The sequence below is a fragment of the Equus caballus genome, chromosome 16, assembly GCF_041296265.1.
Source record: "Equus caballus isolate H_3958 breed thoroughbred chromosome 16, TB-T2T, whole genome shotgun sequence".
Classification (NCBI taxonomy): domain Eukaryota; kingdom Metazoa; phylum Chordata; class Mammalia; order Perissodactyla; family Equidae; genus Equus; species Equus caballus.
The window spans coordinates 25,800,469-25,818,234 of NC_091699.1; the positions used below are offsets into that span (position 1 = coordinate 25,800,469).

General features: G+C 36.1%; 1 protein-coding gene across 5 annotated transcripts in view; it reads right to left on the reverse strand.

The window, feature by feature from the left end:
- Window positions 1-17,766, reverse strand: part of CNTN6 (contactin 6) — a 295,621-nt gene that overhangs the window by 225,869 nt on the left and 51,986 nt on the right. For all 5 annotated transcript variants that reach the window (XM_014731452.3, XM_070238578.1, XM_023620065.2 and 2 more), the window contains one exon: window positions 17,042-17,177. In XM_014731452.3, the coding sequence (XP_014586938.2) occupies window positions 17,042-17,096 (55 nt within the window). In that variant the 5' untranslated portion in view covers window positions 17,097-17,177. The remainder of the gene's footprint in view (window positions 1-17,041; window positions 17,178-17,766) is intronic.

Consider the following 17,766-nt stretch of genomic DNA (forward strand, 5'->3'; position numbering starts at 1 on the left):
GTATGAACCAAGGTGTTTTTGACAGCAGAATCTGTGCCCTTAATCAGCTTAATAAATCTCTGCTCTCAGGATAGATCAGCGCTATGCTTGTTTCCCTTAAAGCATTTGTCATCTGGGTGAGTTTGTGCTGCCCCGTGTGTCAGGATCCAAGTTACACACTGAGAGGTGAGCACTAAATGTTACTGAACTAATGAGAAGTTGTACCTCCTATTCCCCATGTGTCTTTTCAGAGGTCTATGAATTCAAAGGAGAGACTTTGTGTGAAGTCAGTGATGTGGTGAAGTTCATGGAAAATTTACTGGATTTGAACTGGCGCTTGAAGGGAAGAGAGAATCAAAGCGGATGTCCAGAGGGAAAGGACGCTCCAGGTAAGGAGTTACTACATGGGCAAGTCAGTGGGACAGTGAGTCTGAGAGTGTCATTTCTAAATCCTATCTATGCCAAAATGCAACTTCTGTTACTTATCTGCCATGTTCCCTTGAGCAAGTCATTTAACCTCTCCAGTTCTGATTTCCTTATCTACAAAACGAGAAGAAGAAGAATAATGCATACCTCATAGGGTTATTGCATGGGTAATAGGTAAAGAACTAGCAGGAAACTTGGCACCTAGTAAATGCTCAATACAAGTACCTGTTATGAATATTATTATTACTGTGCCATTGCAGAAGTGATTATGTGTGGGATATACACTCAGTTTGACTAGCACAAAGTATCCTTAAAGGAAAAATGTTTAGAAAGTTTCTTTGGGGTCCTGAAGAGGCTTCAATACAAAGTTAAGAAGAATCCAGTTGGTTCTGCAGCCAAAGGACAGCACTTGAGGTCTTTGATCAGAACAGATGGACTATTAGAACTAAATTTCAAAATGAGGAGCTTGAAACTATTATGAACTATTTCTTTTTGGTGTAATGAGGGGAAGGGTGTGGTTGACAGTGGAGAGAAGATGACTGCAGTCTCCTGCAACAGCCTAGGCGAGAGGTAAAGAGAATGGAAAATAGAGTAACAAAGAGTGGGAATGGGAAGAGCCAATGGCCCCATCTCATTAGAGTACCAGCATATTTCAGTGGACCAAGCACTAGAGTGTGAGTGCCTGGCTGGTGTCCAGTTCCTTCATGACAAACAAATAATCATGGACAAGCATCTAAGTCCTCTGCTCTTCCAATGACCGCAGGAGAAATCAAGAGCAGTAACAAAGATGAGGTGTGAAAATATCCTCTATTCTATATAGCACTGGATAGGCCACCTTTAAAAAGTGACATCTTTGTTACATTATCACAGCCCAAGACCCTCCTACAATTGTTTGCATTTTTCTTTCTTTGGAGTAAAGCACTAAAAATGATGGTCAAACCAACAGTTGGTCAATCCAGAGGCATAGTGATGTAAGGTACTCTCAGTCCTCAGTTCTTTAGTGTGAATTAACATACTCTCTACTTCTTAAAGCCTGGTACTTGGGGAAGTAGGGTCAAGGCTGGCTTTTTGGGATGGCAAAAGGTTTAAAAATTTTAGGGCAGCAAGTAGGAATTTCCACTCGAGAATTAAATGGCGCAGGGAGATAGGCTTTTATATACAGAAGCGGGGACAAAAATATCGATACTCTGAGTACTATGCTTTGCTAATATTTGTAAAGGATTTATTCACCATACCAGTCACATTGTACATAGAAAATATAAGTTCCCTGAGCCTGTCAACATTCACCAGCCATCGCAGGGGAAACCACAGTTGAGGGATTTGGACATTGTCCCCCCAACAAGTATGACAAATTTGGATTGTATTAGTCAGGGTTCAGTCAGGAAAGCAAACTCACTATGGATAATAGAGTATAGGGGATTTATCTCAGGAAGAAGATCTTGGACATTTGTCAGAGAAACTGGGGAACTAAGAGGCCGAAAGTGGGAGTTGAAGGATCACAGTAAGGTCACCAACAAGCCCTCTTGGGCACTGGAACAAGTGGACTTGTCAGATCCTGCAAGTGGATCTGGGAAGCTAGCAAGTCCTGCTGCCAGAATGGACATGAGAAGGAGAATTCCATGTGGACCATCACCTCTGAAACTGGGAGTGGGCGTGGAGTTGCCATTGGTCAGCAGTGTCAGCAGTTGGGACAAAAGCTGGATATGAAGAAGGAGATGGACAAGCACTCAGTTTATCTGTGTTTCTTTCACTACATATGTAGCTTTCAGAGAACCTTGTCATTTCTACCTTCTGAATCTCATCCAAGTTTCCTTTGTAGTCAACTCTAATCCAGAACCATAAAGGGAAGGGAAATGTAGTTTTAGCTAAGTCAAGTTTGCTGTTCCTTCTTATTTCCAGGTTCAGATTTCTCCTAGTCATCACTCCGTTTTCTATTGAAAATAAGAAGTAGTGTAAATCAAGAAGAATCAAATGATTACAGATTGGCGAAATGTTTACCTTCTTAACACATCAGCTGCTAAACATGTGTTTCAGGCTGTCTCCCCACATTAACAGTTTGTTTGGAGTGTCTGAGCGTCTCACTAGATTAACCAATTGACCACATTGACAGACAGGCAGGCTAATCAATGAGCTTTGAAGGCTGGGACATGAGTGTATAGCACTGTCTTAGCCATGGAATTCCAGCATTTGACGACTCAATGACAGCACTTGACTTTAAAAAGCATCACCCATGTGTGATTAAATCCCTTCAGTGATGCTCTTCGAAATGATTTCAAAATAACAGTCAGAAAATATTTGATATAAGAATAGCACAGAGCAATTCACTCATAATTACCCAAGGGAATGGCATAAGATGGATAAATCAAATCCATAGATGAGTCCCAAAGCGACTTTTAGTTGAAGGAAGCTTTGTTGTCCTCCTATATTCCTTCCTCAGAACTATTAAGAAATAGCAAAATTGTGTTATGCTTTTCATCTTAAAATCATTGAATACCAGGACTGAAAAGAGTTGTAGTCATCTCTGACACAGGGATTACAAGACTCGAATGTCATTAAGGGCCAAACCACAAATGGGCTGAGAAGCCAGTCCCCAGGCATACAATATTTCCCATGGTCTGACTTTTCTTCAGCACCTCTTTTCTCTTCTCTTTGGAGGTTTTCCTTTGGAGTGATTTTGATGTTTTAAAACTATAGGCAATGGGCAGATGCAAAGGGCCAGAATGTCTAGCTAGGTGGTAAACAGAAAAATCCAGCAATTGAATAGAAGATGATTTTTCTGGAACCAGTTCTCTACACAACCCATCTGCATCATCAGACCTCACGTGCTTTGGACTCTGGAAATGTGTTCTCAAACACAAAGCATGATCCGGCTTCCACAAACATTTCATCACACAGCAAATCATTTGGCAAATTGTCAACTTCTATTTAAGAGAGACTGAGAGTCTGGGCAAGCAAAATAAATGTATGACCATGAATTTAGATATATCAAATTATACCCCTGGCCTTGGATTCAGTTTAGTAATGCTCCATAAAGAGTACAAAGTGGAGAGGAAAATGGCAATTATTAAGAGATAGTGTGGCCACACAGTTGATCTCAATAATTTGCTCCCAGAAAGCACTCTCCTATCAATTACTGATGATTCTGGAAAAGACTTCTATGAAAAGGATGGGGGTGTGCACCACTCTCCCTTTTCAGCTGTGTAAAGCTTTAATCACAAATGTAGCAATTCTGTGTTCTTTGATATGAGTGCTTTCCATAATTCCTACGCATGCAAATACCCTTAAAACACAAACCGAAGCAAACAAATCTCCCTGCCTTTTTTTGATATAGGAAATTGTCATTGTTTCCTGGTTCAGTGTTGAGTACTGATTATAGAGCTGGTCAGAGCATTTGGGGAGAGTTTTGTTCTTTATTCAAATGTTGATTTTAGTTCTGTATGTACTAAATTTCTCCATTGTGAGAGTCTGGCAAAGTGAGCAGCAACACCTGTTATTGGCTGCAAGCTTCAGGAAATGCAAATTTGATTTTTTAATTATAAGGAAGGAGAAAGAAACTCTCTTTATCTGTTTTTCTGGTGACCTATTAGGTACATTTTCAGACTGAAATTTTTTTTTAACAGAGTCAAAATCTGTTATCTTGGTTCCTGAAATTACCACTAATTCTGTAGGGTAAACAAAAAATCAAAATCTAACGTTAAAAGAGAGAAAAACAATTACATATATATATACACACACACAGAGGGAGAGAGTTGATATTTACTATATTGATATATATATTCCTGAGGTCATCATGATCTGGGTCCCTAGTAGATCTATAAACATGGCATACTTTCACTAAAAAACAAAAATGGCTAAAAAATTTAAAAACAGCTAAACAGAGCTAGCAGATGTCTAACAGCTATCTCTTTGAAAAAAAACTTATATACATATATGATTGTAAATGTATATATGTATATGTATGTATAGATACACATATATGTTTATTATCAATTTTACTGATACAATGGATGTGTAGTAGACAATTTAAAAATAATAAAACATACAATACTCTTTATAATACGTTCTATAAAGTCAATTTAGTCTCAAAGTTAAAGTTACTGAATGCTTATATCCCTAGGTAGTCTTTGATTACAAATCAATAACTTGACAGTTGGATTTGCATTCCAATCTACTAACTCTATTCTAGGTAAATTTATTGTCATTAAATCTGATATGTGATATAATATTAAAGTATTTCTCAACCCTGTACAAATTATTTCATTACTAAAAACTCTTCGAGCATCAGCACTAAATCAAGACCTAAACTGTATCATTTGCCCATTTCTATGGTATAAATACTCCCATGGCTGATTTCAAGCTAACAATATAATATCACTGAGTGAGCATCTGGGAAGAGATACACAATAGTTCTCCATGATACACTATTTCCATCATACAGGTACAATACATATAAACAACCTCAAGACCATAATAATAATAAAATGTACTAAAATAATTAGGAAGTAATGAGTTTTGAATATTTATCACCTTTTTAATATAATTATTTTAGTTTTGAGTTTATATAATTTAATTTGGAATAATAGCTGTGTTTAACAACTTGCTTACAAAATGCCTGAAAATAACACTCAACTCTCAAGAGCTGCTACAAGTCAGTTCAGTACACTCCCGGCTAAATATTTCAGTGATTTTCAAGTGGAGATGTATAAAAATAGGAAGTATGGAAGTTTTTGGATAACAGAAGAGATCCCATACGGGCCTAATGGAATCTCAATTTAATTTAGGTTTTCCATGTGCACTTATCACAACATTACAGTATCACTCAACTTTAGAGACTACACATTAGAATCACCTTCAGAGCTGTTAAAAAATCCCATTTTTTTCCGCGTGGTGAGAATACTTAAGATCTACTTTCTCAGCAGATTTTGAGAATACAATACAGTATTATTATTAATATCATTATTATTATTATTATTTTTCTGAGGAAGATTGGCCCAGAGCTAAAATCTGTTGCCAATCCTCCTCTTTTTGCTTGAGGAAGACTGTCACTGAGCTGTTATCTGTGCCAATATTCCTCTATTTTATGTGGGATTCCACCACAGTGTGGCTTGATGAGCAGTGCTGGGTCCGCACATGGGATCCCAATCTTTGCACCCCAGCTGCTGAAGCAGAGCATGCGAACTCAACCACTATGCCACTGGTCCGGCCCCTCAATACAGTATTATTAATCATAGTCATCATGCTGTACATGAGATCCCCAGAACTTAGTCATCTTATAAGTAGAAGTTTGTAGTCTTTGACCATGTGAGGTGACAGATGTCTTAATTACTTGGTTATGGTAGTCATTTCACAATGTATATCAAATCATCATGTTTTACACCTTAAACATATACAAGTTTTTTAACAATTATCCCTCAATAAAGCTGGAAAGAAGCAAATAAAAAATTAAAAATATAAACGCCAGTGTCCATCAAGAGTAGAATGTGAAGATAAACTGTGATAGATTTATACAATGGCATCGTATACGCTAATGAGAATAAACAAAGATTCTACACAGCAGCTTGGATGAATCTCACAGTTCTAATGCTGAATTAAAGAAATCATACAGGAAAGAGTACATACTATATTATTTTATATACATTAAAAGTATTATGTGTATTATAATTAAATATATATGATTGTAGATATATATGACAGATAATTTTTGTATTACCTATGATTTGTATACAAAATGTAAAATTAATCTATGTGACTAGAAGTCAGATAGTGGTTATCCTTTTGTATCTCAGCTGTGATTGGAGGGGCTTCTAGGATGGCTACTGTGGTCTGCATCCTGATCTGAGTGCTGGTTACATTGGGTGGGTTCAATCTATGAAGATTAATTGAACTGACATTTATACTTAATCCCAATGACCAAACTGAACATGATTAAATCTGAATTGCTGCAGGTGGGACTCTGGCACACTATTTCAAAAGGTCCTCATGTGATTCCAACATAAAGTTGAGTTTGAGAACTAGATTATTTCCATATAGGGTAATTGGCCTGTCAATTCACACTAGTTTAAAATATACTAAAGTATTTCTTTTAAAAAAAAGTAAGAAGTGAAATAAATGACAATACAGCTGCAAAAAATCCATATAATTAGGAGATATTTTAAACAAAATCCAGCTCTTTATCATGCCTTAGAAGGCCCTGGGTAATTTGGCTTCTCTCTCCCTCTCCAGCCTTCTAGTTTTCTCTTATTTCAACTCAGTGAAGCCACATGAGAGAGATAAAGTGAAAACAGCAGAGGAAATATCCGGACAACCTGCAAATTCATAAAAAATGATTAATTGTTGTTTTAAAGCACTAATTTTGGGGGGAGTGGTTAGTTACACAGCAATCGGCAACTGATAATGCATATCCACAGTTTTAAATGATGTCCGAAGAACTGCAAATTTGTTCTTAAGGTTTGCATAATATTTTAATAAAATGAGATTCATTAAATCTATTTTTTTCCCAATTTTACCTACTTTTGCTTTAATCATGATTTTTCAAATGTGCGTTTCTACCTCGAATTCCCCTGTTAGTCTGGTGAGTTGAGAATTGCTATAAATGCAGATGGTTTTCTGTTTCCCTGTCAACTCCCCCAATAGGACACATCCTTTCTTATCTTTAAAACGCGTAGTCTCCAAAGTGAGGTGGTTTGCACCTAGAGAGTGTACAAGATGAACTAATGATGATGAGGAAAGAAAATGTTAGAAATTCTGTAGCTATCTATTTTGTATAACACTTTTGTTAATTTATGGTTTTTGGGTTTTGTAATGTATATATGATCAACCCAGATATGTTGGGTTTGTATGCTTATAACTACAACTTTTTTATTTGCTTGTCATAAAATTTTGGAGAGTACATCTTTAAATCATATTACACTCTCAGCAGAAGCTGGCCTCTGAATACAATCAATGCCAATGTTAGAAAGCCAACTGTTACATAAATTTGACTCTGTGTCAAGAAGTGATGTCTTGAATAAATACTGAGCAAAGTTTTCATCCGCATATAGGATTCTGATCAAAAACTCTGCCATCTTCTAGTCCTATGGTCCTTTATAAGTCTTGTACCTCTGAAGTTTAGTTTCTCCAGCTATAGAAGTAAGGTAACAATACTTCCTCTGCTCACTCTCAACCACACATGAAACACTGCACATAAAACTTCATAAACTACAAAGCATTAAGTATAAGGTATAACAAATCAAATATTAAAGTCTAGTCTTCATTTTCCCTTTAGAACTGAGAATTCTATGCTAATAAACTTGTTTTCAACAAGAATAAATGCTATGTATTTCTCAGAATCAGTTTGTATTTGAGAAAAATGACCTTTTTTTAAGCCAAGTGTGTGGAAATGATAAAAATTCCTCTTCAAGCCATAAGCGTTAAGGACAAAGGGGAATTATTTATTGGTTGGACGATTATTCAGAGTGGAGGTCACGTTTGAACTTGGCTGAGAAAGGTTTGACGTGACTTCAGAGGAAATGGATTTGAGGAAGGACAATGCAAGTGGAGATGTTCAAACGAAGAGAGATTCGGGAATGAAAAAAACGTGCAGAGATCTTACTAGTAGTACAGTCTGACTTAAACGAAGGATACATGAAGGAGAGTAAGGGAAGACATGGCTCATGACACAGGTTGAATTGAATTAATTGGAGAACTTTCAATATTTGTTGAAGGAAATTGAGTTTGAATGCTTGATTAGAGAGTTTGAACTTCATAGGAAATGAGATCTGTGAAGGTCTTGACACAGAGTAATGACAAAATCAGCTGTGTTTTATGAAGATTTGTCTGCATTGGAGTCTGTGTCAATAAGCAATGTCTTGGAAAGGATATAGGAGATGACTTGATAGGGAGAAAACTTAGGAGACTGCTACAATAATCTCGGGGAGAGGTAATGGGGGATTGACTCAATTGATAACCCTGGAATTGGAAGGGAACAAACAAATACATCTTGAGATAAAATAGAGCCCAAACCGTTAGGATTGTTTGTGACACAATATCAATGGGTATCTGCTACCCACTAATATTAAAATAGCATTGGCTGTGTGTTGAATATGCTACTCCCTATACAAACACTATAATTATGCCTGCCTAGGTCAAGTGTGTCTAAGTAAACTGTGTTAGTTAACTTCAAATATCAGGTCTCTGTGTGTTCAGTATACATAATTTTTTTTTTAAAGTAAAAAGTGCCTGAGACCAAATGATATATTGTGATTAATACACTTATGCCTAAAAGTGGATTCTAACGATATCCAATAAAATTCTAAAAGAGTTTGGGAATATTGGGTTACCTCTAAGTAGTCTTGGGGGCTTACTTTGGGAGGTCAATGATTTATTCATCTATTTAAAAATAAATAGTGCCTACTATGTGCCAGTTATTGAATTATGCATGAGAGATGCAGCCACATTATGACTGGAAATATTTTTACCTACATAGAGCTTATATTCTGCTAGATGTAGACAGAAAATGGACAAATAATAAACAAATAATTAAATAAGTTAAATCCAAATAGTGACAAGTGCATTAAAGACAGTAAAAATTGGTTGATGAGAGTGACTAGGGCCAGTGGTAGGACCATGTGCTGGCTACCTTGATAGGATTCTAAGGGAAGATCATTCTACGGAGGGGACTATTCTGAGATGGGTGTAACGGAAAGAGCCAGCCAAAGTAAGATTTGGAGAAGAGTGTTCCAAACAACTGAATAGCAAGTACAGAGGCTGTGAGCAGGAAATAATTTTGATATTTCTGGGAGTGTAAGAAAGAATTATGGCTCTAGTGTAATAAGTACAATTAAGTGTGCATAACGACATTTGGGTCAATGATGGATCACATATGTGATGGTGGTCCCATGACATTAGTACCATATATTCTAGATGTATACTAGGCTATATCATCTAGGTTTGTGTAGGTACACCTCCATGATGTTCACACAACAATGAAATCACTTAATGCCACATTTCTTAGAATGTATCCCTATCATTAAGCGATACATGAAGATAAAAGAGAGTTTAGCATGGAAGAAGTTGACAAAAGTCAGATTGTCTGGTGTCTTGCTAGCCGTGGTAAGGAGTTTGATTTTAAATCTCAGGGAATTTTCAAGTAGGAGAAGAAAAATTCCTTCATTTGCTTTCAATTTGTGGCATAGCTGCACTCTTAACATAAAAACATTATCTGGTGTTATCACCTCGATAGAAAACATGACCCTCTCCTTCAAAGATTTCATAGTGAATATTTCCCACATTCCCTTCTACTAACAGCCCACATTCCCTATAGAATATCTCATCTGCATACCAATAATTTCCTTTCAATGCTGACAAAACAGAAAAAAATTTTTTACATTGTTATCAGTCCTAGGACACAATTTCATTTAGGGTTTAAGAATCAATTACTTTGGAGGAAAATTTGATAATCATATAACCACCTTTATCAGTAAGCATTGCATAAAAATGGTGTTTTCAGCATTTCTAAATTGGGCCATCTCTATTAGAAATTGCAAAGACGTCACTTGACTTAAAAATATAGCCCGGTGTTCCATTCCTAAAGGCACTATTACGCTAGCGATAAATCTGAATAAGACCATAGGCAGAGTGTGGGTTGTGATGTGCTCAATATTCGTCACACTCTGACCTAAAGGAATATCCATTATGTGCTTCTGGGATCCTTGAGCAAAGCAGGTTTATTATACCTGCCAATTTTCATGGATTTGCTGTATGATACATCGTCTGCTTTGAAGAAATCTTGGTCACGGTGCATATTTCTATTATTGTAGCTTTCTCAGGTAGTTCATTTGCTCTGGTTCCCAATTCAATAGAAAGTTATGTTTGAAGTACAGTAAAATTCAAGCAATCATAAACACTTTCAATGTCCCCTTATCATAGTCCTATGATTGTACATATTTAGAGGGAAGTAGATTTTCTCCCAGATTCATTTTTAGGCTACTCCATTTGTAAAATGGCAAGCTGTATAAAAAATGCTTACAAACAGATTTTTTTTCTTTCTTGGTACCAGCCCTAAAAACAACTTCATTCAAGTTTTAGGACTCAATTACTTTAGGAGAAGTTTTGAAAATAACATAAGCTCTGTCAGTAGACATCACATGCAAACAGTGGAAGGAAAGACTTCTTTTAATTTCTAGTCTCAGTTTATTCCTCAAGAGTGATTAACGCAGTGGAGAAACCAGCTCATTAGCCCCTGATGACATAATATAATAGTTAGAATGCCTAAAGGAAGCCTTTAATTCTGCTTTGCCAATAAATGTGACTAGCTCCAGGTTCACTATCTTGAATTATTCAGTTTTGCTCTGAGAAAACTGAGTCTCATACTGAATAACCAGTACTGCTTCAGGCCTCACCAAATAGGTGTTCAGTCCATGATTTTATAAGATGTGTGCAGAAGTTCTTAGCCTATAGTGAAACAAATACAAATGGCACACAGATAAGCCACTTACATTTATGAACCAAGCGGGTTGTTTAAAAAAACTACCAGTTAAATGATAACATTGTGTTAAAATAATGAAGTTAAAAGAGAATATATTAGGCAGAAATTGTTGAGATTATATGAATACTGATGTCACAGAAATAAAATTCCTTGTAACTGGCGATGTTTGCTATTTCTTGTTACATTTGAGTCTGTACTACTGGCCATTGACCTTCACTGACACTGTTTTTAAGGACTATAGAGCTTCTGTTAGGCCCTGGGTTTAAAACTGTGCTTTCTCTAAGCCTGGATAACTCATAACATATACAGCACATGATTTAGCTGATTATCACTTTTGCTTTATTAATCAAGTGTTTACTATTTTTAAAAGTTGTCAAACTTTTAGAGATCTGAACTTGAATTTTGAAATCTGCCTATAATTTCTCAAATATACAGAAAATTATAGAAAAGTGAAAGATTTAAAGAAATAACAACATCTGGTACATTCCAAAAGTTTTTTCACTATTGAAAAATTTAACAGCTAAGAACATCAGTAAACCTTGGGTTTCTCACACATGTAACATTCTAGAATCAACGAAATCTGATCCTACGTGCTTTTTCATTTCTGCTTTGCACTCACTACAGATTTGTTCCAGCCACTTTGTTTAATATTTATTGAAGAATAAAATATAACTTCATGAAAACTTCTTGTGCATTATCTAAAAGAAAAAAATTAGACAGAGTTGTGAGGTTTCCTTCATTTATCAATGTGGTCTCCAAATTATCGCATTAATATATTTGCTTTTTCTCACCATAAGAGAGTAGATGGTTCAGTACTTTGGGAGCTAAAAATCAACCTTCTGAGACTACATGAAATGCTTTTCTCATTTTGTTTCCTTCCAGGAAAAATTGTGTCTTTTTCTCATTCCTTTATTTGCTCTGTTCCTCATTCTGAGCAGTGAGTAAGCATTTATCCCAAGTGGAGTTCTATTTCTAACTTAACTTCAGCATCTTCAGTAATTTACATCAAAAACAAATTCCTAACCTGTATTAGACGTGTTTCTTTTCATCACAAAAGACAGAATCTTAACTAAAATTAGCCTAAAATGGGAAAAGGACACCTTATCGCTTATAGCACATGAAGTTTCAGAGTTACAGTTAAGAATCTGTGCCTTTCTTCCCTTCGATTGTCGTGCTTCTGCGTTAATTTTATTTTCAGGCAGTCTCTCCTCTCACAGGGGCCCTTGGTACATCGTTACACTAACTAGAATAGCACAAAGGGAATGGTTCTCTGTCATTTTATTTTAGGAAAAGCCCAGGGATTTGCTCAGATACAACATCTCCTGAACCAATCAGTACGATGAGGAGAGATGGAATATTCCAACTGGCTGATCATGAGGTTGTTCCAAATCTCACTCAAACCACTGTGGGGACCTGGAAATGGCCACCCCAAGATATGTCTTTTTGGCATCAGGATTATTTGAGGCTGATTGCTTTTGATAAACTGGGACAGGGAAGGAGGAATGGAACTTGCCCTTTGTTAGGACACATTTACATTTGTAAGGTAAATCTCTATCTGTAAAGGTGCCTCCCTCTCTGTACCAGGAAGAAGAAGAGAGATGACCTTCTCTCTAAAAACTCTTAATCAATACCAAAGGCAAGGACTTAAAATCTGCATTTTATTGTGCTTCTCTGGTAACCTCCTATAACTGACTTCCCTCCCCCTCCCAACTTTGGCATCTCCTTAAAGATTAAGCATCTTTCTTTAGGCTGGGAACCGATTGCAGTGCTCATCTGTGACCACCCCCCCGCCCGAGGCAACACACCTGCCACCCTGCTGCGTTCACTGAGACAGCAGACCCATCTGCCTCCATCAAGCGCTCTGCTGACAGGGCAGCCTCATGACTGTTGTAAGAGGGACATTTCAATCACATGTGAAACACCCCGTTTGGGGGTATATAACCACTATGTGCACCCCACTTCTTTGGTGCCCTTTCTTCCTTTGAGAAGAAAGGCCCCGGGCCATGGTTCCTCATAAAGCTTTGTTTAATTTTCTCTTGCTGTTCTGTCTCATGTGAATTTAATTCGTTCTCCGGCCAGACGAACCCCCATTTGGGGAGAGGAAATGTCCTCCTCCCCTACACCACAAAGACTTGTTAGAAAGAGTGGCTTCTCCATAAAAATCAAATATTCTTCTCAGAGGAAGCAGAAACGGATTGAGGGTTGACTTAAATAGCAGATGTCCTTTTAGGAACTTTCTATGATGTATTCTCCTACTGTTACTCAAATAGCAACTTGTACCTTCTCCATTGCAATTATTGACTGACTTGCTGGTTTCCATTTTTAGGCTGTAAACTGAAGAAGGCGGGGACACTGGCTTTCTTGCCATTGAAGGTCAACATCTAGCTCAGTGGCTGGCATATCTAAGGTACTAATACATACCCATTGAATTGAATGGAATTGCTTTATTTCATTTGTTTGATAAACATCTACAGACCATCTGCTAGGTGATGGAGAAACAGTAGAGAATAAAGCAAATGGAAATCCCTGCTGTCATGGAGATTACATTTAAATAGGGCATAGATTGAAACTTTTCAAATCTTACTAGAATTCTGCTCTAAAATCCTATGACAATAACGTCATAACACAAAGACAATGGTATAGGGATAGACTGGATCAATTATTCCTCAGAGGAAATAATAAATTTCCTCTAAATTTTTTCTACTTAATGTTAATCCAAACAGGACCAACAGCATTGCATCTAATTTATTCGTTCACTCACTCAACAAATATTTACTGACTCCCTACCAAATTCCAGGAAGATACAATCCCTGCCCTTCTGTAGCTTAAAGGTTAGTGAGGAAGAAACATATTGCCTTCGTTTCCTACGGCATCTGTGAAAATCCCCACAACTTGGTGGCTTAAAACAACACACATGTTTTTCCTCACATTTCTTGAGGTCAGAAGTCCAAAATGGGTTTCACAAGGTAGAAACCAAGGTATCCACAGGGGTACATCCTCTCGAAAGGTGTAGGGGAGAACCGGTCTGTTTCCTTGCCTTTTAGCTTCTAGAGCCTCATCCCTCTCATTTGTTGGCTCACGGTCCCTTCCTCTGTATTTAAGGTCGGCAGCATAGGATCTGCAAATCTTTTTCCACTCTACCTTCCCATTTCCTTCTGCTCTGTGTCAAATGCCCTTCTGCCTCCCTCTTATAAAGGCATTGTAATCTCCCACCCCGATATTTCAGGATAATATCCACTCATCTCAAGATCTTTGACTTACTCACATCTCCAAAATCCATTTTGCTTTTTTAATGTAAAATTCAGAGGTTCCAGATATCAGGACCTAGATATTCTTGAGGGCAATGATTTCTCCTACCACACACATTAATGAAATTATTAAAAAGTATATAATTAGCAATTATATGTCTTAATTAAATGGGCCTTGGTTTTCTTGTAATATTTAAAAAATATTGAAATAGAACAGTAGAGCTTTTAAACACTCATAATTTCAAAAATATTTCAGAATCATAATGTATGTCTGTATGGATTATGATTCATAGTAAAGGATCAAAGTCCAATGTCTATAGAAAAGGTGTTAGAAAAAGTTGTAAAGTTAATTGAAAAAACAAAAAAACCAGGAGTAGAAGTTGGAGGCAAAATTTTAAGTTTTAATTTAAAGTCTGGAGAGATTTAAAATGTCCACATTTTGCAAAGATTATAACAGTAAAAATAGGAAGGAAAATGCAAATAATTGTGAAAGACTTGCTGGCCTTTCAGAATGAGTATAAAGTAAGTTTTGGGAAAACAAAGAAGATATACATATGCAAAGAAATAACACTTTATCATTAGAAGATCTAATTTTCTAAGCTAAGATAATATCTGCAAGTAGGGAAACACACCATGAAATCTCTAAAAAACAAACAGATTTAAAGCAATGCTCTCTTGTGTATGTCATTATCAGCACTCCTTACCTCTGGGGCAACGTTTAGCTCAGATTATTTTATTCGAATGGCTATGGCTTAAAAAAAATCCAATCTGTTCTTTCACAAGGAAATTGTACACCAAGGACATATGATTACTTTTCCCTTTAGAATAAAGCAAAAGGACATGTTGAATCACATCCAATTTGGAGAAATAAAGTTAATAGAAAAACTGGAGGATTTCTCAGATCTGTCGTGTGTTCTGAGAATAATAATTTATTTTAATTTAACACAAAAGGTCTTTTAGAGATACCATACTGATTCATTATTCATATTTAAAGGGCAAAATATTAGTGCTAACTTTTGATAGAAAGCTGAAACTTGAAGGTAGAAACAGAATTCTTATTCACATATGTATAATTTAGGGGCACCTTGATGACTCTGCTCTGTCTTTTTTTAATCTATTACAAAAAACAAAGACATTATTTAGCTCTGAATCTTAGTTACAGTGAGCTACAAGTGACACAACTGAAAATAATGCAATAACTTCAAATAAATGTGACTGTAGCCCTTCTAGCCCCTGGATTCTCTAGTAGTTAAAATACTTATATTTATATGCTTTTTTAATTCTAATGGTTGGTTTCTGCATCTTTTAGCATTCTCATAGCTTTTAGGATTAGTATATCTTTCCATTTCTTGGAATTTCTATTAAATATATGTCTCTCACAATTGCTATGTTCTGGTTTGGTTGTTCTTGTGTTTCTCCCAATATATTACTGCTTCGTTATGAATATATGTAACTTCAATAGTACCTGTCATCACAGTTGGGGGGAACCAGCATGGTATAACAGACGGACTGCCCTACAATCAGCTGACCTAGTCAATGTCCATGCTCTGTGAGTACTCACTTAAGTAAGCTTGACAATTAAGACCGGAACTCTATGATCTTAACAGACTGTGGCTGATTATTTACAAAAACAGCCACTATTATTCCTTTTACTATTTCTATGTCCCTTTACAGTGTAGCTTTGCAGCTCTTCTATCAAGAAATGGAGTATACTTGCATACCCCTTGAATCTGGACTGGTTGTGTGATGCAATGGTTAAAAGAATGCTGCAGAAATGATACTATCAGTTACAAGTCTTGACATCAAGAAATCTTGCGTGCTTCTGATTATTCTTGGAATCCTGAGCAGACCCTATGTGAAAGAGCCCAGACTCAAAGAGGATGAGAGAACACTTGGGCCCAGGTGGAGGCAGCCTGGTTGTCTTGGCTGAGCATGTCCTAGACTAGCCAGGTCCCAGAGGACCCAGTAGCTGACCACAGATGTAAGTGCACCCAGGCAAGACCAGAAAAACAGCTCAGTTTAGCCCATTCCAAATTGACAGCCCACAGATTTGTCAACTAAATACATGGTTATTTGTTATTTTAATCCACTCAGATTTGGGATGGGCTTTTACACAGCAAAAGCTAATTGATATACAGACATTAACATATTTAGGTTGAATGAAAGAATACCATCAAAATGGAGAGAAAAATTTCTAAAGTTATTCTAGTTAGGAGGTAATATTCTATATCATTTTTTCTTCTATATCAATATAGCTTTTTTCCATACCAAATTCTAAATTTGAGGGCAAATATATATTTCAATTTTAATTTTAAATTTTTATTGTTTTGAATTTTACTTTTTTGTGAGGAAGATTGGCCCTGAGCTAACATCTGCTGCCAATCTTCCTCTTTCTGCTTGAGGAAGGTTGTCGCTAAGGTAACATCTGTGTGAATCTTCCTCTATTTTATATGGGATGCTGCCGCATCAAGCCTTGACAATCTGTGCTAGGTCTGCCCCCGGGATCTGAGCCTCTCAACCCTGGACCGCCGAAGCTGAATGTGGGAACTTAACCACTATGCCACCAGGCCAGCCCCTCAGTTTTAATTTTTCAAAGATTCCACTATAAAAGTAATAAAAAAGAACTATTCTTTATTATTTATTAATGACAAAAATGATTTAGCCACATTCTTTTACTGTAAAAATTTTATATTTGACAATGTATAATTGAAATAATCTTAGTACTGTTTAAAAATAGCACTTGATATATTTTTGTAAGGATTAAACGATGTGTATTAGCCATAGAGATTACCTCCAAAATTTTGTTTATCACCTTGTGATTCAAATAACGTAAGTATTGTGCATTTGAAATTGCTTCACCTGTAGAAAACAATAAAATGCCAATAAATTATCAATCAAAACTCATAACAATAGAACACCTTACCTGCACAAGTATTTATGAGTGGCAGCAGAATTACCAGTTTCCATAGCAACCTCATTTCCACCTTCTAAGGTCAAAATTTCTCCCATACAATCAGCAGGAAAAATAATGTCTGTCTTCCAGGCTGTATCTCAAGAGTCTGAAAGAAACAAAATTGTCATGAAATGACAAACATACAAACATGCATATTCTAAAATGTATATGAATTGTTGCATATTTATTCAATTTAATATTAAAATATATTATCCAAAATAAAGCAACCTAAAGGTATACTTTTACATATATGTATATTTTGTAAAGTTTCCATAATTTCAGTTCACAGCTCAGATATACATGTCATTTACTATGTAATTTGCTGTAGTAGTTAATGGGTTGGAATGAAATTTGATTGAATGTATTCCACATGGATTAAAACTTTCATTAGTATAATTTTAAGTTCGATTGTTTTTCAAATGTTAAAGAGGATTAAAAAAATATTAAACCAAGTCCTGCAATTCTGTCAGCTTTTATTTTTGATTTTATACCATCAGGGAATAAGATAAAATATTGCTTTATTTTCCATATATAAACTGATTTTATACATTTCATGGGTTTTCTAAGTGTTTTTATCAATATTGTCGAGAATATGTTCATTGGGGAACATTATCTTCCCTAACATTACTAGAACTAAAATTAATATTGTGCTGCAAAATTTCTGCAAGAAATCAATTTCTGCAAGAGTTATCTCT